The sequence below is a fragment of the Hordeum vulgare genome, chromosome 7H, assembly GCF_904849725.1.
Source record: "Hordeum vulgare subsp. vulgare chromosome 7H, MorexV3_pseudomolecules_assembly, whole genome shotgun sequence".
Lineage (NCBI taxonomy): Eukaryota > Viridiplantae > Streptophyta > Magnoliopsida > Poales > Poaceae > Hordeum > Hordeum vulgare.
The window spans coordinates 225,246,188-225,273,945 of NC_058524.1; the positions used below are offsets into that span (position 1 = coordinate 225,246,188).

At 43.0% G+C, this 27,758-nt stretch overlaps 2 protein-coding genes across 2 annotated transcripts in view; one reads left to right on the forward strand and one right to left on the reverse strand.

Moving 5' to 3' along the window:
- LOC123412169 (mucin-7-like) overlaps nt 1-8,941 on the forward strand; it is a 41,687-nt gene extending 32,746 nt beyond the window's left edge. Inside the window, exon 2 of the mRNA XM_045105109.1 lies at nt 8,019-8,941. Coding sequence (XP_044961044.1) covers nt 8,019-8,158 — 140 coding nt within the window. The 3' untranslated portion in view covers nt 8,159-8,941. The remainder of the gene's footprint in view (nt 1-8,018) is intronic.
- On the reverse strand, nt 8,753-21,361 carry LOC123412168 (probable protein NAP1). The gene is made up of 24 exons (XM_045105108.1): nt 21,199-21,361; nt 20,671-21,121; nt 20,475-20,549; nt 18,485-18,565; nt 18,321-18,401; nt 18,133-18,215; nt 17,502-17,586; nt 17,024-17,149; nt 16,799-16,906; nt 16,560-16,604; nt 16,337-16,479; nt 16,012-16,144; nt 15,624-15,728; nt 15,464-15,542; nt 15,165-15,358; nt 14,301-14,446; nt 13,894-13,975; nt 13,666-13,776; nt 12,522-12,647; nt 12,324-12,439; nt 12,141-12,237; nt 10,729-11,726; nt 10,306-10,515; nt 8,753-9,621 (listed from the first exon to the last, which is right to left on the reverse strand). The coding sequence occupies exons 2-24, from the start codon at nt 21,037-21,039 to the stop codon at nt 9,141-9,143; spliced, it is 4,074 nt and encodes a 1,357-aa protein (XP_044961043.1). The 5' UTR covers nt 21,040-21,121; nt 21,199-21,361; the 3' UTR covers nt 8,753-9,140.
- Between the last annotated feature and the right edge of the window lie 6,397 nt (nt 21,362-27,758).

The window sequence follows — 27,758 nt, forward strand, 5'->3', positions numbered from 1 at the left end:
AACGAAACCAAGTTTGTTGGAAAGCTAATGACATGGGCTAACAAAATCTTGATAGAAATATAAATAATAAGAAAGTTATAAAAGTCCCATAAGAAAATGGTGAGAACCCTTCTTCGAATAAGACCGGTAAAAACTCCCAACGTCGAAAACATCATTGAAGATGCATATGGACTCCGTTTTCGATGAACTCGAGCTTGTCATGAAGATGACCATAAGCTCTAAAACTCACAAAGAGAAACACCAAACAAGAACCAAGAAGTATGATGCAAGGATGCAAATGGTTTGAGCTCTCAACGAACGATACGATCAAGCTACTCACTTGAGAGCCCCCCTTGACAGTGCATCAAACTATCCTAAAACAGAAAATCTATCAAGGGCAAACCTATACCTTGCACCTCGTCCTCTTAAGCTAGATGATGATGATCTCGGCTTCCTCAAGATGGACCACCTTTCTTGATTGCGTTGGCTTGATGAAGACTAGTTAATTGCTCCCCCATACTCACTATGGGTGAGCCACTCTTCAGCATATCTTCACAAGTCCATTGCCACCACAATGGACGGCAAGCTTCAAGCATGATATATTCGTGTTGATCCACTTGAACTTGCACACCGCAATCTTGGTGACGATCACCACTTGACGTCATCCTTCATGGGTTGTATGAGATCTTCCTTTTGACGCAAGCCCATGGAAACACACCTAACCCCCACATAGAACTCTCACGAAGACCATGGGTTAGCACACAAACACGTAATGGACAATGCTTACCATACCATGGGATCACTTGATCCCTCTCGGTACATCTTGTACGCTTTGTGTGTTGATCATCTTGATTTACTCTTTGTCTGACAATCTTGATCAACCTTGTGTCTCTATGACCATTCTTTGGATAATACCTTGAATACCATCTTGGTCATCATATAAACTCCTTGAACCCAACAGATGGACTTCAAGAAGTGCCTATGGACAAATCCTATAAATATAACATAAGGCAACCATTAGTCCATAGGAATTGTCATCAATTACCAAAACCACATATGGAGAAATATGCTCTAACAGTGACGATAATACGAAATACTTTCAAATGCTCGCCAATGGCAGACATAGAAATAAACGTATATTCACTCTTGACCAGGAGGAAAGCCGAATCGAGGGGGATGGACCACTCATAAATTTTATTACCAAGTATTACAAAGAGGTTTTTGGACCTTCAGCTGAAACAACTTTTCAGTTGGACGAGTCTATTACTCATGACATTCCTCAAGTTTCGGAACTGGAAAATGAATTCTTAACCTCTCCATTCTCTGAGGAGGAAATATGAATTGTGGTGTTCCCAATGGAACACAACAAGGCCCCGGGACCGGATGGCTTTCCGGCAGAGTTTTATCAATGTTTTTGGGACGTGATTAAGGCAGACTTGGTTCAGTTGTTTAACCAACTGCATACCAAAGACCTCGATATTTCTCATTAAAACTATGGGGAAATTATCCTATTGCCTAAGATTAAGGAGGCTAGTCGTATTCAACAATATCGACCGATTTTCCTTCTAAATGTAAGTTTTAAAATCTTTACGAAGGTCGCAACTAATCGTTGAACGGGTGGCTGTCACGCCCAAGATGCGACCCTATCCTCAATTTGGCACGAAGGCCTCGTTAGGGATAGAAGCGCATCTCGTCGTGTCGCAATAATGGATATCGTTACAAGTACATGTACTGAAAAGAAGAGATATATATATAGAATTGGCTTACACTCACCACAAGCTACATCAGAGTCACATCAGTACATTACATAATCATAAAGAGTAAGAGCAGGGTCCGACTACGGGCGAAAACAAACGAGAAAAGAAGAACAACGTCCATCCTTGCTATCCCAGGCTACCGGCCTGGAACCCATCCTAGATCGATGAAGAAGAAGAAGAAGAAGCAACTCCAAATGAACAATCAACGCGCTCGCGTCAAATAACCTTTACCTGTACCTGCAACTGGTGTTGTAGTAATCTGTGAGCCAGAGGGGACTCAGCAATCTCATTTCCAAAGGTATCAAGACTAGCAAAGCTTGATGGGTGAGGCATGGTTAAGTGGTGAGGTTGCAGCAGCGGCTAAGCATATATTTGGTGGCTAAACTTACGAGTACAAGAAATAAGAGGGGGAAGATCTACGCATAGCGGACGTGAACTACGGATGATCAAATGAATGATCCTAAACACCTACCTACGTCAGACATAACCCCACCGTGTCCTCGGTCGGAGAAGGAACTCACGAAAGAGACGGTCACGGTTACGCACACAGTTGGCATATTTTAATTAAGTTAACTTGAAGTTATCTAGAACCAGTGTTAAACAAAGCTTCCACGTTGCCACATAACCGCGGGCACGGCTTTCCGAAAGATTTAACCCTGCAGGGGTGCTCCAACTAGTCCATCACAAATTACTACAAGCCGCATAGAAATCCTCAATCACGACGCTCGCGATCTCGTCAGATTCCTTAGTGGGAAACCTCAACTCTAAGATTACCCAAAGCATCACCAGAATCCCGATGCACAAGATATCTCGTCAAAGGTAAAACTAATCCAGCAAGGCCGCCCGACGTGTCGACGATCCCGATAGGAGCCGCGTATCTCGTTCTCAGGACACGACGGATGGAACTAGCTACGGGTGCCAAACCTCGAGTTTCCCCGTGGTGGCCCCGCGGGCAGACCGTTTGGGACCAACACCATCAGCACTGGCCCCCCTGTTTATGTAAAATTACTCCTCGGGTTCATGACGCCCTATGAAACTCAATATTAACAAAATTATTATGTTGGGAAAATGTAGAACCAATGTTGGGCCTTGCGAGACCAGCTTTAATCTAAAACAAATTATCAAGGGGGTCCCCATAACAACCCCGATCGTGTTAGGAGCGCTCATTTATGGAACATAACACCGTTAGCCGGAACTAAGGGGGTCAAAGGTGGAACAAAACACCAGGTTAGAAAGGCCAAGCCTTCCACCTTTTACCAAGTATATAGGTGCATTAAATTAAATAGCATTAATAGGGTGATATAACAAGGAACCCATGTTATCACATGGAAGCAACTGCATCTGCAACTGCATCTGCAACTAGCAACGCTAACGCAGGGTTAAGCAAGCGGTAACATAGCCAATCAGTGGTTTGGTAGGTTGAACAGGTTGAAGGTTTCATGGCATTGTTGAGAGGCTGATATTTAACATGTGGTAGGCAACGAGGAATAATCTATAAAAGCGATAAAACTAGCACGGCAATGATAGTAATGGTATCTGGGGAAATGGTCATCTTGCCTGAGATCCCGCTTGGAAGAAGAACAACTCCAAGAAGTCGACGAACCATCGTAGTCGAACGGGTCCTCACATTCCGACACGCTTGCGGAACTCTATCGAGACGGAGCAAACCGGAAACAAACATCAACACAGATATTCACCACACGATGCACAACATGATGCACAACCTAATATGATGCGTGATCAGTTCAAAGATGCAAGGCAGGCATGGCAATTCACCTCACGCAAACACTACACATTAAGTGAAGCTCGATATGCAACGAGTTGCATATCGACGAAACTCCACATTTAATTATTTAATTCACTCCCGATTATTTACTCGGCAATCTTAAATGTTGTTAACATGGAAAGGGGTGAAGCGATTATTCTACCTGTCATACTAGTTGGGTAACACGCGAAACATAGAACGGAGCTACGGCACAAGAGGCATGCAACACACGATATATATGCCATGAATGTGTCATGCATGCAAGTTACAACATCACGGCAAGAAGAGAAGGAAACATGTTTCGCCACGGCGAGCGAGAGGGGACCATGGCGGCAAGACGGAAACGATGCCACGGCAACGTTCCTATCCGATAACTCGACGAGCAATCGTGCCAACGAATAGGGAGCGGGTGCGGGAACGCTAAATATAGATGGGGTGATCCCGTATATCGGGTTCCCATGTGTCGAGGGCACAACGAAAGAGGAACACAACGTGCCACGGGCAACATACGGTGCAACATACATTCAACTCATACATCACATTCATTTGTTACACGACACGTCTCGTCGGTATACCTTCGAAGCGTGTGATTCGAAGCGGATCGGTTTGTAGCGGACGTCGTGGAAGTCGTGCTCGTCATGGAAGTAGTCGTACACGGTCTCGTCGACGGTAGTTGTTCTCTTGCGTCGGTAGACGATCTTCGGCGTCGGGAGTCGAACACGTTCCGGGGTCGTCGAGGACGACGTGGTACTCGCCGATCTTGTCGGCTCCATGAAGAAGGGGATGGTGCATGCGGCGACGACAAGCGGCAGCAACAACTAGTCTAGCAGCAACCTCGGCAAACAGCAGCTAAAAACTCTAACTAGCAGCAACCGGCTAGGCAACTAACCTAGCAGCAATGCACTAGGCAGCAGAGCATCTACTATCAGCAATGCAAGCAGAATAAAACAACAACTAAGCATCTAGCAACAGCAACTAAGCACAAGCAAGCAAATCATCAGTCAACGCAAGCTACAGCTAGCATCTAGCAAAACAGATAGCAGGCAACATCAACTATCTACCTAGCCTATCAACTACAGCTAGCAGCAAGCAAGCAGCAAAGCAACTATAGCAAGCACACTAGCAAGCAGCATGAACAGTACACCAAATCAGCAGCAACACACATCAGTACAAGAGCAAGCTAGCAAGCACGGCCAGCAGCTAGCTCACAGCAACTAACAACCTAAGCAGCTACAGGCAGCAGCACTAGCAACAGCGGCAGCAAGGCACGACAACAGCAAAATGCAGCGACACGCATCGGCAGTCTAGCAGCAAAACGCAGCATGGCAAGGAGCAAGGCGGCAGCAAGCAGGCCAACAGCTAGCAGCGTCGGCACATCGGCTTCACGCAAGCGGCAGCAACAAATAACCAGCAGCCCGCATCAGGCAGAAGCAGCAACAAACAGCAGCACGAGGGGAACAAGGAGGTCGGAGCCATGGCGGCTCGAGGAGAGGGGGGACCTCCGGCGGCCGGACATGGCGAACGGCGGCAGGGGAGAGGCACATGGCGGCTCGGGCGGCGACCGGGGATCTCCGGTGACAGGAGGCCAAGGCGACGGCGGCAGGGGATCCTTGCAGCAGGCGGCGACCGGGGTTGTGGCGGCGTTGGGGAGCAGCGAGGCGAGCTGGCGGCCATGGCGAGGTCGGGCACCAACGGGGAGCCATGGGGCTGGGGCAGCGCGGGCGCGGGGTAGAGCAGCTCGGGCAGAGGAGCTGCTCCACGGCTCGATCGAGGGGGAGGACTAGGGAGGCGAGCTCGGCTCGGCAGGGGAGAACGGCCATGGCGCGGCGGCGGAGCGCTGGGATGCCCGAGGAGGGGATCGGACGAGGCTACGCAGGGGGAGGAAACGGATCGGGACGAGGGGGAGGCTGCGCGAGGGGGAAGGCAGCGCTGGGAGAAGGGTGGATGGATCGGGACGAGCAGGGAGAGAAGAGGGAGGTGGGCTCGCTAGAGAAAGAAAGGAGATGGGCCAGGAAGCCCACTCTGCTTTCTCCTCTCTCTCTGAAACTAAAAGAAAACGTTTTTGCAAAAATAAAATGAATGGATTTTGAATAAATCCAGAAGATAAAATAAAAGGAGTAAAACAAAAATACAAACACATTTGGGCATCTAAAATGTTGCCAAAGTTTAAGAAAATAAGTGGGACATTTTTAGAAGAAGGAAAAAAATTACTTTTAAATGAAATGGGGCTCTGTTTTTGAATAAAACCAAAAGGAAAAAAATCAAATAAATGAGTGTTGCGCCCCACAATTAATAGAAAGAAATTTTGAAGAGGAGGAACATTTTGTTTTGAACCAAAACATGAACTTTTAAATCTGCCTCAACTAAATGGAAAGAAAGGAGTTTGAAAACATGGTGCCACAGGGGTTACGAGCTTGAACTTGTTGCACCCAATCACGTTGCAAGGCCCTAAGGCACATACACACATGCGCTCACACTCAAACAACGAGGTGCAACTAGCCACACCAGACAAGCACAGATGACATGATGCCATGCATGATTCGATGATGCAAACTACATGACTATGCAACGAATAAAACTAATCACACGACGGAAACGGAAATAAAGGGGAATCTTCTGGGGCGTCGGCATCGGGCTGTCACAGTGGCTGACCATGTCGTCAAACCCACTCAAACAACATTTATGCAGGGCCGCAGCATATTAGATGGAGTTGTCGTGCTGCATGAAACTGTACATGAGATTCACCGTAAAAAGTTGAATGGAGTCATCTTTAAAATAGATTTTGAAAAAGCCTATGATAAAGTTAAGTGGCCCTTTCTGTTGCAAACTTTACGATGAAGGGGTTTTCGCCAAAATGGTGTCGCTGGGTCGAGAGCTTTGTTTTTGGAGGTAGTGTGGCCATCAAAGTTAACGATGATGTTGGCAAATATTTTCAGACAAGGAAGGGGCTTCGCCAAGGGGACCCCGCATCCCCTATTTTGTATTGTGGCCGACATGCTAGCTACCCTTGTTGAGCGGGCTAAGTTGGCCGATCAAGTTAGTGGTGTCATTCCACATTTGGTAGAAGATGGTCTATCTATTCTACAATATGTGGATGACACTATACTTTTCATGGATCATGATCTAGATAAAGCAAGAAATCTCAAGTTGCTTTTATGTGCTTTTGAGGAACTTTTTGGTCTCAAAATTAATTTTCATAAGAGTGAACTTTTTTGCTTTGGCGATGCTGCACAATCAGCACCTGAGTTTGCTGAGATTTTTGGATGCCAGCTCGAGCAGTTCCCGATTCGATATCTCGGTATTCCCATACACTATCGGCGTTTAACTATCGCTGAGTGGAAGCATGTGGAAGAGAGACTTGAGAAACGACTAGCCAGCTGGAAGGCCAAACTATTGTCTTACGGGGGGCGATTGATCTTGATCAATTCCGTTCTCAGCAACATGGTTTTATACATGTTGTCATTCTTCCACCTCCCGAAAGGGGTTCTTTAGCGCCTCGATTACTTTAGATCCATATTTTTTTGGCGGTGTGATAATGAATCCAAGAAATATCGACTCGCTAGGTGGAGTGTATTATGTAGACCTAAAAGTCAAGGGGGAATGGGAATTCAAGACCTTGAGATTAAAAACATTGCTCTTCTCAGCAAATGGGTTTACAAACTACTCACTGAGAATGGGGTGTGGCAGGAAATCATTCGTAACAAGTATGTGAGATCCAAAGACATTTCTCAAGTTCATTGGAAACCCAGGGATTCACATTTTTGGTGTGGCGTGATGAAGGCCAAGGAATTCTTTTTCCAATTTGGAACCTTCTCGATTAGGGACAGTTCTCAGGTTCGATTCTAGGAAGACACCTGGCTCGGGACCAACCCACTCATGGTGCAATACCCGAGCTTGTATAGGATTGTCAGACATAAATTTGTCACGATCAAACAAGTTTTGGGACAAGAAAACCCTGATATTTCTTTCAGTAGGGATCTTTTAGGTCCTCGCCTGGCAGCATGGAATGAATTACTCATTCGCTTGGAGGATATTCAGCTGTCAGGTGAACCGGACATTTTTCGATGGAAGTTGCATCAGAATGGAAAATTTTCAGTCAAATCCATGTATGACGCAATGGTTCATTGTGATATTTCGATAGATAACCGGAAATTGTGGAAGCTCAAAATTCCTCTAAGAGTGAAGATATTAATATAGGAGTCATCTTAAGTAGAGATAATCTGGCACGACGCAACTCGCATGGTAACAAGACATGTGTTTTCTGCCAACATGACGAGTCTATTAAACACTTATTTTTTGAGTGTAAGTTCGCTCGGGCAGTTTGGGCCATAGTTCAAGTAGCTTTAAATTTATACCCACCACGTAGTGCACGTAACATGTTCGGCAACTGGTTTCAGGGTATTGATAAATAATTTTCTGCACATATTCTTGTGGGGGCGGTTGCCTTATGCTGGGCATTGTGGCTTACCAGGAATGATGTGATTTTTAATAATAAATGTGTCTCATCTCTAATGCAGGTTATTCATGTATGTACACAATGGCTCCATACTTGGTCTATCCTGCAGAGGCTGGAGGACAGGGACCTTTTTATGATGGCGTCTATACGACCGAAGCGTACGGCCAGGGAGGTTTTCTACCTCCATGGATGACGATGTGATCTCCCGATAGGATCTACCACACCTTAGGATGGACTTGATTTATTTTCTTAGCTGTAAAGCAAATTTTATTTTTGGGTAGTTTGGACTTTTTGGCTGTGTGCATCAAGCTATGCAGAGGCCGGGCTTTCTTTTCCATGCAATTGTATCACCTCGATATATCTATTCAATGAAATGTCCTTTATCGAAGAAAAAAAGCAAACACCATGTGCACCAAGTGTTCGGCAAAATATCATTGAATTATTATTTGTTGTTTAAACATGAAGTAAACATCATCGCAGGTTACTCGATGAGGAAGGATGCATTGTTGTACGATGTGTGGTTAACCAAAAACAATGGTGAATCTTGGAAGAAAATGAACGAGACTCAAAGTTAACTGTGTGACTAAAAAGCCACTAACTCCCCATTCTTTAGTCGAAATAAGGTTAAAATTATGTAGGGAAAGAAATATACATGTTCATTTTCAACAACAATAACTATTACTCCCTTCGTAAACTAATATAAAAGCGTTTAGATCACTAAAATGATGATCTAAATGCTCTTATATTAGTTTACAAAGGAGTAGTACATATAATTAAAAACAGTCTGACGGAAAATTAGCAAAAACCGATCACTTTACAGTAAACATATACTAGGACAGTTTTCACACCGCAAGCCGGCTCAGATCAGTTTTCTACCGACAGTCAAACCTGAGCACCAACAGATATTACACAAAGGATTACATGAGTTACAAGAGCACTAGGTACATGTACATAGATCTCGCTCTGCTGTCAAGCAATTGAAAACTACAAGTACTACTACAAAAGAATGGGCATCTGCTCGAGCAAGATTCCATCGGCTCAGTACGTTTTCTCGGAAAGGGGAGTATCCCGGCCTCTGCATCACAGGATGCACACAGCCAATCAGCACAGTACTAGATACAGCGCTTGCATTTCTGTGAAGGCAAGCACACAGAATCGCCCTGTTGCGAGAAAAAATGAAGGCCTATTTGTAGGACAGAGGGCCAGATCTTGACACAGCAAACCTTTGTAGTGAGCCAGCCCCATGGCTTCCAGAGCTTGAACCCTCGACGAACTTCGCTTTCCTGCTTGCACCGTAGTCGAGTGGCCCAGAACGCCTCATGCTTCGTAGCTGCCTCTCCCCGGTCCTTCGGTCCACTTCATAGCCGTCATCATGCTGGGAGCCAGATGAGCTGTGGTAGCCCGACTCGTAAGTGTGAGACCTGGGTGTTGTGTCCGATCGGTTCGGCCTCATTGATGGGGAAGCATGTGCCAGAGAAATCAGAGGCGACTGCCTTGGGGATGGTTCCGTCGGTTCCGAACCCATTTGTGCAGCTCCGTACAGCTGGTGATAGATCGAACGCAGGATGGTGTAAGGTATGTGAGCTTCTAAGGTGCTCCTTGGGAGGTAGGGGGACAACTCACAGAGTTGATCAAGGAATATTAGCTTTGGAACAATGTGTGGTCTGCATTAAGATCATATAAAACCATCAAAAGTCGGCAAGGATCGGTTGTAAGCACATTGTAACCAACACAAACTACCAAACCATTAGCACACCGAAAATCTCGTTTGTCATAGTCAATAAATAGCGTTTGAAACCAGGAAATTAAGAACTTCCTGCCCTCCAAAGCAATTGGAAGCAGAAAACCTCACTGACCTAGATAGTACTCTCTCACGTCCGGAAATACTTGTCATAGGAATGGATGTATCTAGATGTATTTTAGTTCTAGATACATCCATTTTCATTCATTTATGCGACAAGTAATTCCGGACGGAGGGAGTATTTAACGTATCAGATAGCAGTGATCTGATTAGTTTTTGCATAAAAGATTCTACTTAGGATTAGAACATGCATTAAAAAAAGTTCATCACCATCATGCTGGGCAGCATACCAGCAGCACCAGACGATGAGCAATATGCCAGTTAGCCAGTATCTGGCTTTACACTTTAGTATAGGTGCCATATCTAGTACACCGTCAAACAGAAATTCAACCAGATTCCAGCACCAGTACTTGTATGACAATCCTAGCCAACCAAAATAATGTGCGCACCAATCGACAAGGAACAAGAAGAAAAGTGTAATATCTAATGTAAAACCATTTTACCTAGGATTGACTTTGAAACAAATAGGACAGATAAAGCACATTACCTGCTACTGTCATTCCATGAATCCAGGACGATCCCAGCAGATAATTTCACATACAGTTGCATAGCAGATTTAATATTTGATTCAGCTGAGGCACGGCTCAGCAATTCAGTTTCTTGAGGCTCATCTGTATGCCCATTTGAAAGAGAATTTATTCGCTGTTCCTTCGCCATCCTAGTGTATTCACTTCCTCCAACCACAGCACTAACACACCTATGCAAACACAAGAGGGTAGTCATAGCTTAACACCCTCTACTATGCCACAATATTGTAAAATATAACCAATATGAACCTACGAGAATCCTTAGCAAATTAGCCTTGTACATGTTAATCATATTATCGATGGAAGGGATATACATATTCTAATATCCAGCAAAAAATAGCCCTGCTGGAATCATAAGTAACCAATAGGAATTATTTTTTTACCTTGCTAGGCAGTGCAAATTGTTACTGAAACCACCTGTATTGACATCATAAACAGCACTACTCCACATATTGGACACCATAAATGCAGAACAAAGATATGGAAGTAGGATCCAAGAATTATCACTAGCAGAAGAAGATTCTGCGAGAATTGAATGCACCCACTCGGCGTCATGTTTGTCACCAACACCAACACTGCTTGCAACCCTTCTCAATCTAATGATCTCATTTTTATCAGGTACCTCGTCTGGCAACTGCATAGTCAATCCCTTCAGTAGAGAATATATAAGAGGTACTTTCTCTTCAAGGACTGCTCCGACAGCTTCTACCAACAGCTGACGGAAAGTTATTGCCTGCCCTGCCTGGATACAGAAGTCGGCCAAAGCTTCAATATCAATTATCTGCCTTAGATTTGCATCTCTTTCAATCCTATCACCAGAATTTACACTTCCAGCCAGGCCTTCCAATGCATCACGATTCGACCTCAGTGCTGAATCGATACAATTTAACAGAGCAGAAGTATGTTCCCTTAGCATCTTATCCATTTTATCTATTCCATAACCACCAAAAAGACGAACAAGTGCTTTGAGTTCTCTTTTATCTGTAAATGATTCCGCTAAATATCCACCACCAATGGGCTGTGAGCTCCTGAAGCAATTATGAGTTGCATCATGAACAACTCCAGTGCGAGATGCATCCCTTACTATGTTCTCGATGTACCAACTACAAATTATCTCTATGGCAGATCCTCCTCCATTTGTCTCTACTGGTCTCTCAGATATTTGCAGATTTGAGAACAGCCCAGTAAAACTCTCTGCTAGGAGCACTTCCCGTATACCTTCAGTAAGGTCCATACTGATATGCTGCTCTGCCAGATGGATGATGCTAAGGTGTCTTCTTAGGAGAGATTCTATGATTGATGGTCGCTGAAGACAGTTATCAGTTCGAATCATGCTATGAAACCTTCTCCTGAAATTTCCTATGATGCAGTCTCTCATGTACTGTGAAATATGAAGTACAAAAAGTAAGTCAAACAAGGACACTTCCATATCTGCTGTCAGAAATAAATAACAGAAGCAATGTTTTTTATTCTGGAAACAAAGACAAACATTAAGACGACCTTACAGAATAAGATATTTGTATTGAGATCAGTTTCTTTTTCATCTTAAGAATATTATGTTACAGGAGAAAAATAATATCACAGGTATCTTCACAACTACAAAAAAAGGCTACTGTAAAGTAAAGTAAAGATAGACTGTCACATCAAAATCTCCTTCGTTTCAACCATAAAAAGAGACTCGACCATAAAAAGAGACAACTCAAGCACGTCCTTGGTGTAAGAAGAAGTAACAAATGATGTGTGTACTGTCAGGTAGCAAAATAAACAAAAATAGAGAAGCATAAATTGTACAGACCTCCCGGAGAACAAAAACATGGTTGAGAACACAAATAGGCTCCATGTCATTTAGCACAGAACATAGACTTGTCAGCCTTTGCATAGCAGCTTCCAGCCTGTTTTCATACATCGACAATTAAAGTTGAAGTAACGGAAACCCCATAGCATTCAAATAATGATAGGAAGTAGCAAACTGACTGACATCTTAACTGAAGAACTATTATCAGGATAGCTCTCATTCCCTGGTGCTGACAAGCCTGGAACAGCTTTGACTCTTGTTACATTATTCAATCGTAGAGCTGCTTGTTCCGGCGAAAGCTGAAGAGTTTGGAGGTGAAGGTATTAAGTAAGGAACCTACATCAAGCTGAAACTATCAATATGAGCTCAGAAATTCTCTACCTGCATCTCCAGTGAGCCAAATCCACCTTCTGAATCAAGAATATTTATCAAACCTTCCAATCCACCCATGATAGACTCAATAAGGGATTCAACATATGAAATAGAATCTCTGCCAATCTTATTAACCTGTTATAATATTCAGTAGTCGACATTTCAGACAAGGAAGAGAGGTGTGGTACATATAGTGGAGTAATCTTAGCATACATTAGAATCATAGTTGAACTGTGCTATAAAAGGAGTTCAATTAGCATGTATGGAATTATTGATGTCCATGACAATCTAAAGTCTATGTATCAGAACAGGTAAGTTGCTCGCTTTTGTATGACATGGTCAATCATCCAAATAGCTTCTGGCTTGTATCCTCCATGTAGTGTTGCTAATGTATTTGGCAACTGGTTACATGGGATTGATCACAGGTTCAGAACTCTTCTAAAGGTGGGAGCGCTTGCCGTTATTTGGTCGCTTTGGCTATGTAGAAATGATAAGGTTTTTAACGATAAAAGTACTTCTCTGTTCCAGGTTATCTACAGATGTACCGGGATTCTTCGTTTATGGTCCTCTCTACAACGTCTGCAGAATCAAGACCTGTTTACGGAGGTGTGTACACGATTGGAGGCTACGGCGAGGGATACTTTTACCCAACATGAGTGGCAGCATGATCTTAGGATTGGTGCCCTTCCGCTTTAGGCATTATACGGACTCTACATGTTTCTTTGTATTTCACCTCTTTTTTTGTGTCAGAGGACCTTTTTGGCTGTGTGCATCTTGGTTATGCAGAGGCCGGGTGTAATGCTTAGATCTTTTACTCCCTCCGTTCCTAAATATAAGTCTTTTAAGAGATTCCACTACGGACTACATACGGAGCAAAGTGAGTGGATGTACAATCTAAAGTATGTCTATACACATCCGTTCGTAGTGGAATTTTTAAAAGACTTATATTTAGGAACGGAGGGAGTAAGTAATAAAGCGCCCTTTTTCGAAAACAAGGCACTATTAAGACCCATCTGTTGAAGCAAAGATCCACCATGATGGTGGACCTATCCTTTCACAATTCATCATAGCTCGCCATTTTGCAAACGTGCATCTTCACGTTGTATTAAGCATCATAATACCGCACAGTAAAATAATGAGTTGAAATACAAACCTCTTCAGGAATAATTGCAGAAGCACATTCTGGAAAACTGCAAGCTGCTCCGAGCCATGCACAACAGTGTTGTGGACGGCCTTCTGGACCAAACATTGTGTTTCTGAAGACCTGCAAGATTCCAGTAAAAATCAACTAATTAACCCCAAAAAAGTATAGTTACTTGAAAGGAAAGGAAATAGCAAATATATAATAATAGCATGGCAAACGTAAGCAGAATGCACTTACAGTTGTGAGATGCTGATGATAAAAGTACAGTTTTTTAAGGCTTCCATGTTTGGAAAGTTGGCTCTCAAGTTCGTCCACACATCTGTAAAAGAAATTCATTCTAGTGAGATACAGCTTTGCAGAAGAATTAGATTTCAGCATCTGCATTTTTTGTGGAAGGAACTAGCAAATTTACTACCAAAAGATTAGTACCAGAGCAACACGAAGAAGCATAGATGTTAGGAAAAAATAGCTACTACCATATTATGTGGATTAGAATGCTCAAGAGATTCGAAAACAGCGCAAGAGATTCAGATAATAATTCAGGAAAATTATGGCATTCCTGTAAGTGTCATTGTTAGTTAACAAAAATTGCAGCATCTTTGTCAAGATATTGTATTCAATTCAAAATGGTAACTTTCGATCACCTAGACCAACTGTATGCAGCATTGCCTTCTGAGACCAGGCCCTCCTTCCCAGTAGACATGGTAGCCTTCTCCAAGTGCCTTATATTTATAGAGGATCGTGAAGATGTGACAATCATCAAAATGGATAGCCAGTGCTTGCGCAAATCCTGCACCATCAGATTAATAGGTTTAACAAATCTTATAATTAAACTCTATGAACAAATACTGATTTCCACTTATTACTCTATTGAATGCTCCATAAATTATGAATCACCTAGCTGCTGCCCCATGCGCAGCTCTCTGTTTGGTTGTGTCTCTCTTGCTTTTTAGGTTTACGGCAAGCAGTGGCTAATGGTGTGTATTTTCACCATTTATTTACATACAATGATCAGGATGCACTCAACCAACCCAGGAAAACATGATTAAAATGATGAGACCATTAACAGATAAAAAAGGGGGAAATAGTTATCTGCAAATGAGAAAAATGTACTCATAGACAAGCATGTGAGCTTTCTATGCGCAGACCCCAACAAAAGGACCCTAGGAGAAAACTATACCGTCGGCATGTATGTTGAAGTGAACTCCATTAAATTCATGCCCACTAGAAAATATTGAAGTATAAGCAGAGACGTAAAAACTGGAAAGAATTTGTCAAGACACTGAAACTTTCTGATTTGCAACAAGTAGTTATTTATTCCAATTGCAAGTGTGCGGAAAAACTAGTAACAGAAAACTGAATACAAAATTGTGTGTCTGCAAGTATGTGCTTGCATGTTTGTGTATGTGTGCCCATCAATTATACAAGTTAAACTTTAATAGCGTTAGGCTGTTAGCCCATGTGCCCAACCTGCATAATTAACAAAATGACCTCACGGAAACACTTACAGTTAAGTCACAAGTAATAGCAGGGACGTTCTCCCCCTGAGGTTTTGGAATGTTCTCCAGACAATGGAGAACTTGCTGGAACAGGCCCTTCAGTGTAGCATCTAGATCAAGAGCAACCATGCCTGGGGTACCAAGTAAGAACCGTATTCTTCCAGCACAAGATGATAAGTACGATAACGCATAGCCTTTTATTGCTGCAAAGATAACAAAGTAAAGAATGTGGTAAGGATCGCTGTCTTATGTAAGTTACACTGAAAAAAGGGAGGGGGGGAGGGGAACAGAAACAGGTCGGGGAGAACCTGCTATATATTTACGGACCAGGCAACAGAGTTTGCCCATTCCATCTAATATGAAACCAATGGTTGGGTCAGTTGCATCCTGAAAGATTTTATGACAAAGTTAGAAAGGGAAGGAAACAAAGGTTGAGATCTCCGAGACAAAATAAGTAAAATCACTAACAATGTCAACAGTTCTCCCTCGAGTAGATTTTGATGATGCAATCCCTACATGTTGGAAATACCAAACCACCTCACATTGTGCCAAAGCAAGAGCAGAAAATACCATCTGCAAGAATTTCGGGGTCATGAGATTATCACTGACAACTGACCTGAATTTAGCTCATTTTTATACAGCCCATTTATAAATCCAGTTAATTCGTATATGGCTTTCATCCCTGAATAAGGAACAATTTTTGGCTTCTCTCGGTCACTAAGACACGGAAGTGTAAACACTCGAATAGACTAATATCAAAAACAGAGTCAAGATATCGTTCAAATGTTAATATCAGAAATATGGTAAATTTTCTTTGCAAGCTTATGTGTTAGGACAGAGAGAGATGGTACCAAACCTGAATATTGGGCGCCAGGAGGCTAGGTTGATCTGTAAAAAACAATACCATCCTTCCAACTTCCTGCTTAAGAAGAATTCTCCTTTCATGATGTATAGCATCACATGCCACCAATGCTTGCTCGTGCACTTCCCTGCAGGAAGTCAACACAGCAGAGAGATAGGTGTGAGTAAAAAGGAAATGCTAGGAGGGAGGAAACCTTTACTTGGGAAGAGAAAATAATCCCCTGCGGAAGAAGGTCAAAACAGTCCACCAGAAATATTTTTAAAGCTATCTTAGAGCAGAGGTAAAGTAGAAGAGATGAGATCAGTGAAGAACGACATACGTTAACATCTTCTCAACCTGCTTTGCAATATTGTATTCCATATCAGCTTCCTTTTGTTTAGTACGTCCAGATTTAGCCATTCTCTTTGATTCTAAAACTTTTGGAAGGACATAATGTTGATAGTTCTCGTGAAGCAAGATGTACTACAGAAACAAACGAAAGCTAAAATTATTATATTGAACAACAAAAACTAACAGTAGCCATCACATGAACTTTGATTCACCTCATCTCTGAACAGAGGGAGTACTAAGTTCTCTTTAAGAACAACCTGAATAACACAAAAAATAAACACAACATAAGTAGTATCATGATAAAGCTCTAGACAAATAAGATGAAGTCTGTGCCAGCGTGAGTGAGTAATAAGGTGGCACATTTCGGAAACATCATATCGACTTTGAGTTTGCATGTGTCCAGCACATTTCGGAAACACAACAAATAACAGAAGAAAAGCATAGAATGTACCATTGCAACATCTATACTTGTCACCCGAAGTAGTTCATCAGGGCAAACAAGATATCCAAGAAGAACCCATTCACGATATGACGTCACATCAGCCAGATCTTGGGCCCTCTGGCAACAAACAGAATGATGTTATGACTCTAGTTTAAATACCTATTCTATTATTGCATTTGGCCACAAGGAAATTGCAAGTATCCATTTCTAGTCAGTGTCAGTGAAACAACTAACCATGGGATGAGCAGAGTTCGTAAGGATGTCAGGATACCGTGGATGAAATGGACTGAGGAATCCTTCATTTCTTAACTTTTTGGTATCAGTTGAAAGAAAGATAATTGGGCCAACAGCCTCTAGAACCTGCGGAGCAAAATAATTTAGTCAAAGCGTGTAAAAGAGTCAACACAAAGTAACACATATATGCAATAAAAGTACAATAGCAGAGAGAAATAAAATCAAATGCTGAACACACTGACGGAAAGAATGACGGCTAACATGAACAGATCATGGAAGAACGAAACCAAATAGGGCATATAATATATCAAAACAATTAGCCTTACAGATATGCTAAACAACCCTGACTGTCACTCTAAAAACAGTATCTGCAATGCTTTTCACAATCATAGACTTGTAACCTTAGTGATAGACTTGTAAATCATGAAGCTTCACTTCCTAGTTATTATTATTGGAATGTACAAGCAGATGGTATCACCTCGCCAATACGCGGGCTCACAAAATTTAGATCCTCATGCAATCCCTTGACAGGTGGATCATAAGAATCCACAAACTGAACCAATCTGTGTATAATAAAATAATCAAAATTATTGAAAGGTGAATAAAAAGGAATTTTGCTCAGTTAGCATGACAGATTTGGTGACACAGACCCAACAATAAATGTCCCCGAGATCCAATTCAATAGCAAATTAGCAAGTGTGTAAGTTGCATTCTTAACCATCATAAGATTAATATATTGAAAAACAAGCACTGCTAATGATTTGTAAAAGGATTCATATGTGTACAGTTGCAGATAAACTACAGAAGTTGTCAGCAACCCAGGACTGAAAAGTTAGTACATTCTGGCTTTCAAATTTTGAATTAAAATTATTGCATTGCCAACATGTTTGTTTTTAACTTTAGACGTAATCAATTATCATGCACAGATACAATATTTGAGCAATTATAAAGTTTATATATGTCCCGTGTGTAATAATAGAATATTAGCACATGAACCAGACAAATGATTTAAGCCAACTGGGAAACAAATACAGCATATACAAAAAGGCTTTTGAAAGGTGGTGAACACTTGTATTTGCTAGTACAACTTAGTACCCTTACCACCTTACCGATGATAAAACTCACAATCACGTCCACCCTTTAGCATGACGTGCAAGATGTTGTAAACCTGGAGGATCATCTTTCTTGGTATCTGTGAATTAGAACACCAGGCAGTTCTTACTGCAGACGAAACAGGTACAGAATATCCGGAGCCATTACATATTTCAATCAAGGATGGGATTAAGGTTATAATTACCTTGTCAGAGAAAAGGTTGACTCTCACAAATGAGCAAATTAGATCCATAAAAGCATGAAGAATTAAAGAATTCTGATGGGGCTGCGAAAAATAGTGCAAATGCCATTATTTACAGATGCGAAAATGACAGGGAGTTACTTCAACCCAAGACTCTGTTTCCTTACCAGCAATGTTATGACCGTACTACTTAGATCCAAAATTAGTCGCAGAACTTGTTCACGAAATTCCAGCAAATCAAGAAGCAGCTAGTGGTGTGAAAATCAAAATAAAGTTAGTTAAATGTGAAAATAAGAATAGAAGTATACTGCATGTGAGCATTGTCTTTTTTTTAATATAATGTACTGCATGTGAGTAGTATATTATTGTACTAAAGATCAATTTCCTCTGGACACATTATTCTGAAATAGAATAGAACAGAATATAGCACCATTCTCAAGTTGATACTAGCTTGTAGTTGGATCGCACTACAAGAGACGTGTCCGTCCAGGACAGCAGCAAGATTTTGCAGGCATTAATTAGCTAGTAGTTTGGCTCTTACGTTTGGAGTCTGAATTGTGTTAGGAAATTCGTGCTTGCAAGTCATAACTCGGATCGTAATCAATGAAAAGGCAAGCAATAGGGTTATCAGTCTGTCTCTACCTCGTGCTTCTCTCCTACCCCACCACCCTCTCCTATGTGCATGCTATTCTAGACAGCGCTGCATTTACCATGGCTAGCCGGCAGCGAGGCTACAAACTGAAGCAGCCTGTTCACCACAACTATTTCCTGAGATCTTCTACTGGTCGTGATGATTCCAGTTACGGAACCAAACCAACCAAAGTTTGACCAGTATTTTAGAAGACTTTTGGAAATCATCAAGGTAGCTCAAAATTTCTCCATATTTTGAATGGTTATTGATTGAAGGTCAAGGTGTATGCTCTTTGCGGACGATGTGGTGCTAGTCAATGATAGTCGAACGGGGGTCAACAAGAAGTTAGAGCTATGGAGACAAACCATGGAATTGGAAGGTTTTAGACTTGGTAGAACTAAAACCGAGTACATGAGGTGCAGTTTCAGTACTACTAGGCACGAGGAGGAGGAGGTTAGCCTTGACGGGCAGGTGGTGCCTCAGAAGGACACCTTTCGATATTTGGGGTCAATGCTGCAGAAGGATGGGGATATCGATGAAGATGTGAACCATCGAAATAAAGCCGGATGGATTAAGTGGCGCCAAGCTTCTGGCATTCTCTGTGACAAGAGAGTGCCACAAAAGCTAAAAGGCAAGTTCTATAGGACGGCGGTTCGACCCGCAATGTTGTATGGCGCTGAGTGTTGGCCGACTAAAAGGCGACATGTGTGGCAGTTGGGTGTAGCGGAGATGCGCATGTTGAGATGGATGTGTGGCCACACAAGGGAGGACCGAGTCTGGAATGATGATATATGAGATAGAGTTGGGATAGCGCCGATTGAAGAGAAGCTTGTCCAACATCGTCTGAGATGGTTTGGTCATATGCAGCACAAGCCACCAAAAGCTCCAGTGCATAGCGGACTGCTAAAGCGTGTTGATAATGTCAAAAGAGGTCGGGGTAGACCGAACTTGACATGGGAGGAGTCCATAAAGAGAGATTTGAAGGATTGGAGTATGACCAAAGAACTATCTATGGATAGGGGTGCGTGGAAGCTTGCTATCCATGTGCCAGAACCATGAGTTGGTCGCGAGATCTTACGGGTTTCACCTCTAGCCTACCCCAACTTGTTTGGGACTAAAGGCTTTGTCGTTGTTGTTCTTTTGTATTGATTGAAGGTCAACGGGATTTAGGGGCAACCAACATAATTATGGTATCAAAAAATACTCTAGTGGAGCATTGGTCTCATCTCTGACCAATACATTGGAAAATAATGACTTAAGGAGGTTGAAACTATAGGCCTATGTCAATGTAATTCCATTTTTACAAATCCCAACGAGGATGCTCAATTACAGGGGTGCAGAATACAATTATGAAGCCCTATGTCAATGTAATTCCATTTTTACAAGTCGGGGGCTGCCTTAGGTCATATATATTCAAAATTTATCCTACCAGATGGCAGCACTTAATTGATAGTCAACAGAACAGAACAAAACTTGTTTATCCTGCCTGATACAATTAATTGTTAATCTCGGTAGTTGGCACATACCATGATCCATCGCTCTAGGTTTTGCATGTAACCTTCCGCGTTTTCATTCAAAGCATCAAGAGCAAACTTGTCTACCTGAAAGGCATAGTACCATAAGATTAAGCAAATTCCAGGTTGAGAGGATTTTATTTTATTTTTTGAATGAAAGGGGTTCCCAAAGGTTGAGAGGATACATCCGTATGGTCGAGACACTTGCCTTTTCAAGCTGCAGCTTGTTGGGATGCTCAGGAAATTTCTTGGACAAGGTGATGCAAATTTTGGGAAAATTCGGCATAACACCAGCTTTCCAAAATGCCTCTGAGAAGGTGTGCGTGTTTGGATCTGGATAGTCCAGGATGCTGTTGAGCCTGTACATCTTGGCCAGCAGCCCTTCCGCGACCTTGGAGAGCTGAACCACTGGCTCCATCTGAAGGTGCCTATGGCCACTCGCGGAGGCTTGAGGCCCGTCGACGCCCATGGTCCTCCAGCTTGCCGACGCCGAGGGAGATGACTCGTCGGCGGTCAGGTACTCCGACCACCGGGGCACGCTGTCCACTTCCTTGGATTTGAACGAAACGTGCGCCATCTCCTGATGGAGAGCAATTGCCGGTCCGCCGCGCCTGCCACTGGCCCTTTGTCCTCCGCTTCACCGGCCGGCACCGAGCTTTCTGCCGAACTGGCTCCGATTACCAAAACCTTCTCACGAATTATGCATTTCCTTGGAAGAGCAAGCGAGCAAGCTCACCTAGCAGACGCACGCCTGTAAGGAGGCCGGTGGCTTGCTCAGTGGAGCGGAGATCTCGCCGCCATTGCGAAGAAGCAGCTCCGTCGCTCTCGGATGGCTCTCCTCTGCTTCTCCTGAAGAGGGGGAGCAGTACGAGCAGTACAGCGACCTTACCCTTCTTTTACCTTTTTTTTATGCTTCGTCTTTACTCCTACGCATGACTGGGAGGACCGTGGGCCCGAAGTTCGTAACTGCGTTTGGTGAGCGGGCAGGGGGCGTGACAAGGCCTGGATCTCAACTGAATTTTAACCTCGCCGTCCACAAACCCCAAACCCTCACTCGCAAAATTTGGTGTTTTGACCCTTTGACCAAGGTTTATTCTGATCCTGGTTAAAAAAAAGAATTTGACCCTTTTTCCTACTGCCTAGGCGGTTGGCGCTATGGTTGCATAGCCTACCATTGAGGACAATGATGATAGATAACTCATCCGCGTCAGCAGCAACAAAAGCGATGCGTGCTTTTCGCCCCACTCTACCGTCGGGCTTCACGGTGATAGGCTGTCTTACCCTATCATCGGAGACCCTGACGGTTGGCTCTGAATTGTTATAAGCTGCACGGGGCGGTTCGCCCACTCCATCTTCTTCAACCCCGCGCCTCAAAAATATAGAGGAAGTTCCTCTTCCTCCTCTCTCAACCCCTCCACTCCTCATTTCGGATCTCTTCGTTTTTCATCTTTTTTGTAGATCGAGATGGCTCCAAAATGGGAGAAATAAGCTCTTTCAATCCCTTCATTTCGTTTTAATCAAAAAACTTTCGATTTGATGCATTATTTGGTACGAATGAACCCTATTTCCTCTAGTAGGTCAAAAGGTGGTGATCCTAGGTTTGTTTGGTTTGATTCTATATGATATATGTGGTTGAATATGAACCCTAGTAACTAGTTGGAGGGATTCTATCTAGTTTGAAGATGAACCCTAGTTCATGTTAAAAAGAAATGAATGAATGGTCATATGATGGATGTTGGAGGAATTCTAACTAGTTGGAGGGATTCTAACTAGTTGGATAAATATGATGGATATTGTCAAATGGATCATATGCATATAGTACAATGTTGAATATGATGGATTTTGGTAAATTATGCATATGCATATTTCAATTTTATTAACAAATGTTAAATATATATTTTTGTACAAATTTACAAATGTTAAATAAATGAATGATGTTGGTTGAATATGATTCATTTGCATTGATCATATTTATTGGATGAATATGATATGAATGTAGGTTGTATGTGATAATTGATGAAAATGATATGATGCATGTCCGTTGAATATGATATGATGCATGTTCATTGAATATGACATGATTCATTTGCAATTGTTTTAGGAGGCCCCACCTTGCGGAAAACATCGGCACTAAGTAAACATTGCTTGACCCTGGATTCGATAAGGGTCATCACGCCCCATCGAGAATGGAGTGGTAATAACTATGATCAATTTTTTGAACAAAAACATTGGATTTGTTAAAATAAATTACTAATTATTTTGCGTCTATATTTTGACAGATGCTCCCGCATGGCGGATGAGGGGTCACACGAAGGCCCTTCAGATGTAGTACGACAAGCGCTATACTTTGTACTCCGAGAGAGCCTGATTGTTGGATTTCGTGCTGCAATTCAAGCATGTGTCGTCGACACTCGTCCACTCAGCTCTCACAGCTTTGGTGGACTGGTGGCCGCCCTAGACGCACGCTTTTCCATCTCCCATGTGGTGAGATGACGGTGACCCTCGAGGAATTCGGCGTGATCACGGACCTACTGATCCAGGGCCATGCTCTCGCTAGGCGAGTGGAGAGGAACAACTGACGGGAGAGGGTTATCACCCTCATCGGCGAATGCCCTGTCATGAAGGGTAACCGGACATCCAATATACCACTCATGATACGGGCGAACCCGAGGGTGTCAATCTTTTCACACTTTGAGGGGGAAAAGGAGAGAAATCAAGAAAAAACACTCAAGGCAATCTCCGAGCACACATCCTCTAAAACCATGAAACACAAGAGGATACAATGATTTGAGTTCAACACGGGATATAAAGTAAAGATGATAGTTCTTCCCACTCAAAGAGATGGGTCCTTGAATCCTTAGAGGATCTGCCCTACGAAAGGGGCCTTGACATCCACTTGGATCTTCTCACATAGGGGGCATCTCCATGGAGAAGGAGGAATTGGAAGGAGCAATGCTAAACTAACTCAGGAGCTAAACATATGCTACACCTAATTCATCCAAGGGGTATAGTACTTATAGTCTATCGAGAGAGGGGGCTACATGGGCCAAGGCCCAAGTGGTTGCACGGAGACAGGTTTTGGACGTCGCGAAGTTATCGGTCATCTGGTGGCTCATGAAGTACCTGACGTCCATAGAGGGTCGGGCTTCCGATGACTCGGGTCAAGTGAGGGGGCGCTAGATTTTTGGAGGTTGTCGGGTGTTCGATGGTAGGGCTTCGGTATTCTGTCGATTCGGTGTTGGACTAGAGGCGTCGGATTTTCAGAGGCGGTCGGACGGTCGACGTTGGGACGTGTCGGACTTCCGATCTTCGTCGGTTGTCCGGTCACTCTAGAGTTCACCTGGGCCTTCCGGCTGGTTGATCTCCAGGGTACCGTACGTCTAGTAAGGACCGAACATCCAATGGTTGAAGCATGTTTTCAGCTCCTCCTTGAGCTTCCCGCGCTTGGCGTCCTTATCGTCTTGTTCGTCATATGTGAGTATACAAAGCACTTCCGCTTGAGGTAGCAACCAAGTCTTGAGTGGATTGAATGTTGTTTTGGTAAGGAGAGATCTCACCTCAGTTTGGATGGCGTGTTCACGAGCTCTTGTCATATGACCACTTGGAGCTTGAGAGGTTGGTGTAGATCCATGTGGATGACCATGGGATGCTCTGCATCCCCCCTGGGAAAGATCCATCCTCAGATCGATATCCTCGTCATCATGGAAGGGAGATAAGTTTGTGACGTTGAAGATGTCGCTCACATTGTACTTGTCATGTGGAATGTCGATCTTGTAGGCATTGTCCTTGTAGTGTGCCAACACATTGAAGGGTCTGTCGGCTCGAGGTAGTAGCTTTGACTTGCGCTTGGCGGGGAATCTATCCTTGTGAAGGTGTATCCACACAAGATCATCGGTGTTGAACACCATGGGGTGTTTGTTGATGTTGCGCTTGGTGGTGAGGCATTCCACTTGACGTTCGATTGTGCGCCTTGTTTCTTCATGCATTTTTTTATGTATCTTGCCTTGCGCTTGCGTCCATGTTCAGCCGCTCTTGGAGTGGTAAAGGAAGTATGTCTAATGGGGACAAAGAGTTGAAGTAGTAGACCGCATGGAAGAGAGACTTGTCAGTGGTAAAGTGTCACGCATGATTGTAGGCGTACTCTATGATGGGTAGGCACTCTTCCCGTTCCTTGATGTTCTTCTTGATCAACACTTGTTACCATGCATAAGACATCCATCTTTAATGTAATATTTCTCCCGACAATTGTTATCTTGTCATTTGGCATTTGGAATGGCAAAAGAAACAGCATACTCATACAAGTCTTTGATATGCTCAAAACCAATGACAATCAATTCAAGTTGAGTAAATAGCATGCATTTGCGAGAAAGAACATCTGCCACAACATTTTCTTTACCCTTTTATGTACTTCATGACATAGATAAATGACTCAATGAATTCACTCCATTTAGCATGCCATTTTTTCAACTTGGTTTGCCCTTTAAGATACTTGAGAGTTTCATGATTGGTATGAATGGAAAATTAACGTGGGCGGATATAATGCTCCCAAACATGTAAGACTCTCACCAAAGCATACAATTATTTATCATATATGGGATAGTTAAGTTGAGCTCGAGAAAGTTTCTCACTAAAGTACGCAATGGGGCATTTCTCTTGCATTTGCACACCACTTATGCTATTACCACCAGCGTCACAATGCACTTCAAAAGTTTGATCAAAATTGGGTAATGCGAGCAATGGTGCATGTGTAAGCAAATTTTGAAGCTCGTGTAAAGTGGTGTCTAACGACGGTCCCCAAACAAAGGGTGCATTCTTCTTGCTCAAAGCATGTAAAGGAGATGCAATCATGCTAAAGTCCTTAACAAAGCGACAGTAAAAGTCGGCTAGTCCAAGGAAATTACACACTTGTTGCAAATTTGTGGGAGTGAAACAAGTTTTAATAGCATCAATTTTGGATTCATCTACTTAGACGCCCTTAGAAGATATAAAAAAATCATAGGAAAACATGTATATCAACACCAAAAGTGCATTTTTACATGTTTGCATATAATTGCTCTTTCCTAAGAACTTGTAATACTTCCCTAACATGTGCAACATGCTCCTTTAGAGATTTGCTAAACACAAGAATGCCATCAAAGTATATGACACCACAATAACCAATGAGATGTCGAAGGACATAATGCATCACACACATGAAAGCACTATGTGCTTGTGATAGACCCATAGGCATAACCAACCATTCATAAAGGACAAATTTGTTTTGAAAGCCATTTGCCACTCATCACCTTCTTGCATGAAATTTTGTAGTGGCCAATTTTAAGATCAGTTTTAGAGAAAATGGTGGCTCCACTAAGTTCATCAATCATGCCATCAAGGTGTGGAATTGGATGGTGATACCTAACAGTGATAGCATTAATATGACGGCAATCGGAACACATACACATACTACCAGCTTTCTTAGGCACAAGTATAACCAGAACCGCACGTGGACTAAGGCTCTCGCGTACATACCCGTTATCGAGGAGTTTGTTCACTTACGTTTGGATCTCCTTAGTCTCGTCGGGGTTGATGCGGTACGGTGCCTTATTTGGAAGTGGTCTTCCAGGGCGAAGTTGATGCGGTGTTCGATTCCGCGTAGGGGAGGTAGTCCCGGAGGTAGCTCATGAGGAAAAACATCTTGAAATTCTAGCAATAAACAAGACAAAACTAAAGGTAGATGTTATGACGTATTAGTCCTCGCGACCTCATCTTTGCACACAAATACAAAGTAAAACGCATTTGATGAGCTCTCACTCACGTCCCTTAAGTATCTTTTGGTGGCTAGTAACACTAGGTATTTCTTGTCCCTCATCGTGGAGTCAGTCAAATATGGATTGTGGCACTCACTCTCTTTTAGGTGGATCACTCTCTCACTTTTATCTCCATGATGGGTTGAAGCTTGCTTGTCGGCAGTCACTTGACTTGGCAAAATTGGTTGAAGAACGTACTCCTTGCCCTTCATCTTGAAGCTATAGTGATTAGTTCGACCGTTGTGGATGACATCACGGTCGAATTGCCAAGGTCTACCGAGAAGGAGATGGCACACGGACATTGGAACCACATCACACTCTGAAGTATCTTCATATGCACCAATCTTGAAGGAGACTTGCACGGTGTGGTCGACTTGGAGAGTGTCGGAGTCACTTAACCATTGATCCTTGTAGGGGTGTGGGCGCTTCTTCTTGACCAATTGTATCTTGGAACAAAGTTCTTCACTTGCAAGATTGTGGCAACTTTCTCTGTTGGTAATGAACTTTATGGATTTCCCTTGGATGTCCACTTTAGTGTGGAAGATGTGGCAACGTTGGTCTTCGTATCGTTGTTGATGAAGTGCCAAAACCTTGGAAACAACGAGAGAGGGGTTGAGATCATTATCGCAAAAGATTCGCACATCTTCATCTTCATCTTCATTCACTTGGCGGTGCATGACCACGTGCTCCAAAGCTTCCATCTCTTCATCACTCATGGAGTCATAGGCATGAAGAATCATAACGCGTCTTGTAGGACATTTGAATCTCTTGTGGCCTCGGCCTTGGCACGTGAAGGATTTGATGGAGCTTGTTTTAGCGGTAACATCCGACGGTGTTATAGAGTATGGAGCTCTTGTCTTGTAGTTATTTGTAGAAGGAGGACAACTCGAAGATGTCATCGTTGACTTGTAACTTGGCTTATCACCGGTAGTTGTTGGAGTTCTCGTAGTCGAAGGCGTCAAAGTTGGATAAACTTGAATACTTGAGCCGTAGGTCTTGGAAGAGAACTTGGAGTACTTGTAGTCATCTTGCACTTGGTGTTCTGCCTTTGATGCTTGATGCACTAGCTTGAGTAGGTTGGAGTAGGGTTGGAAATACACAATTTTCTTGATTGGTAGTTGAGCCCATTCAAGAAACGCGCCATTGTTTGCTCATCCTCCTCCTTGACATTGGCTCGGATCATGGTCATTTCTATTTCTTGGTAGTACTCTTCTACCAACTTGGTGACTTGCTTGAGGAGTTGTAGCTTCTTGAAGAGATCACGATTATAGTGGGTTGGCATGAAGCGAGATCTCATAAGGTCCTTCATTTGATTTCGAATCGTGATAGGAGGTTCGCCTTTTATCTTCTTCGCTCGATCACTTGCTCCCACCAAATGGGAACATAATCTTGGAACTCAAGTGAAGCCATGGCGACCTTCTTTTCTTCTTCGTAGTTGTGGAGATGGAAGATCTTGTCAAGCTTAAGTGCCCATGAGAGGTAGTACTCGGGTTCATTGCTTCCGGAG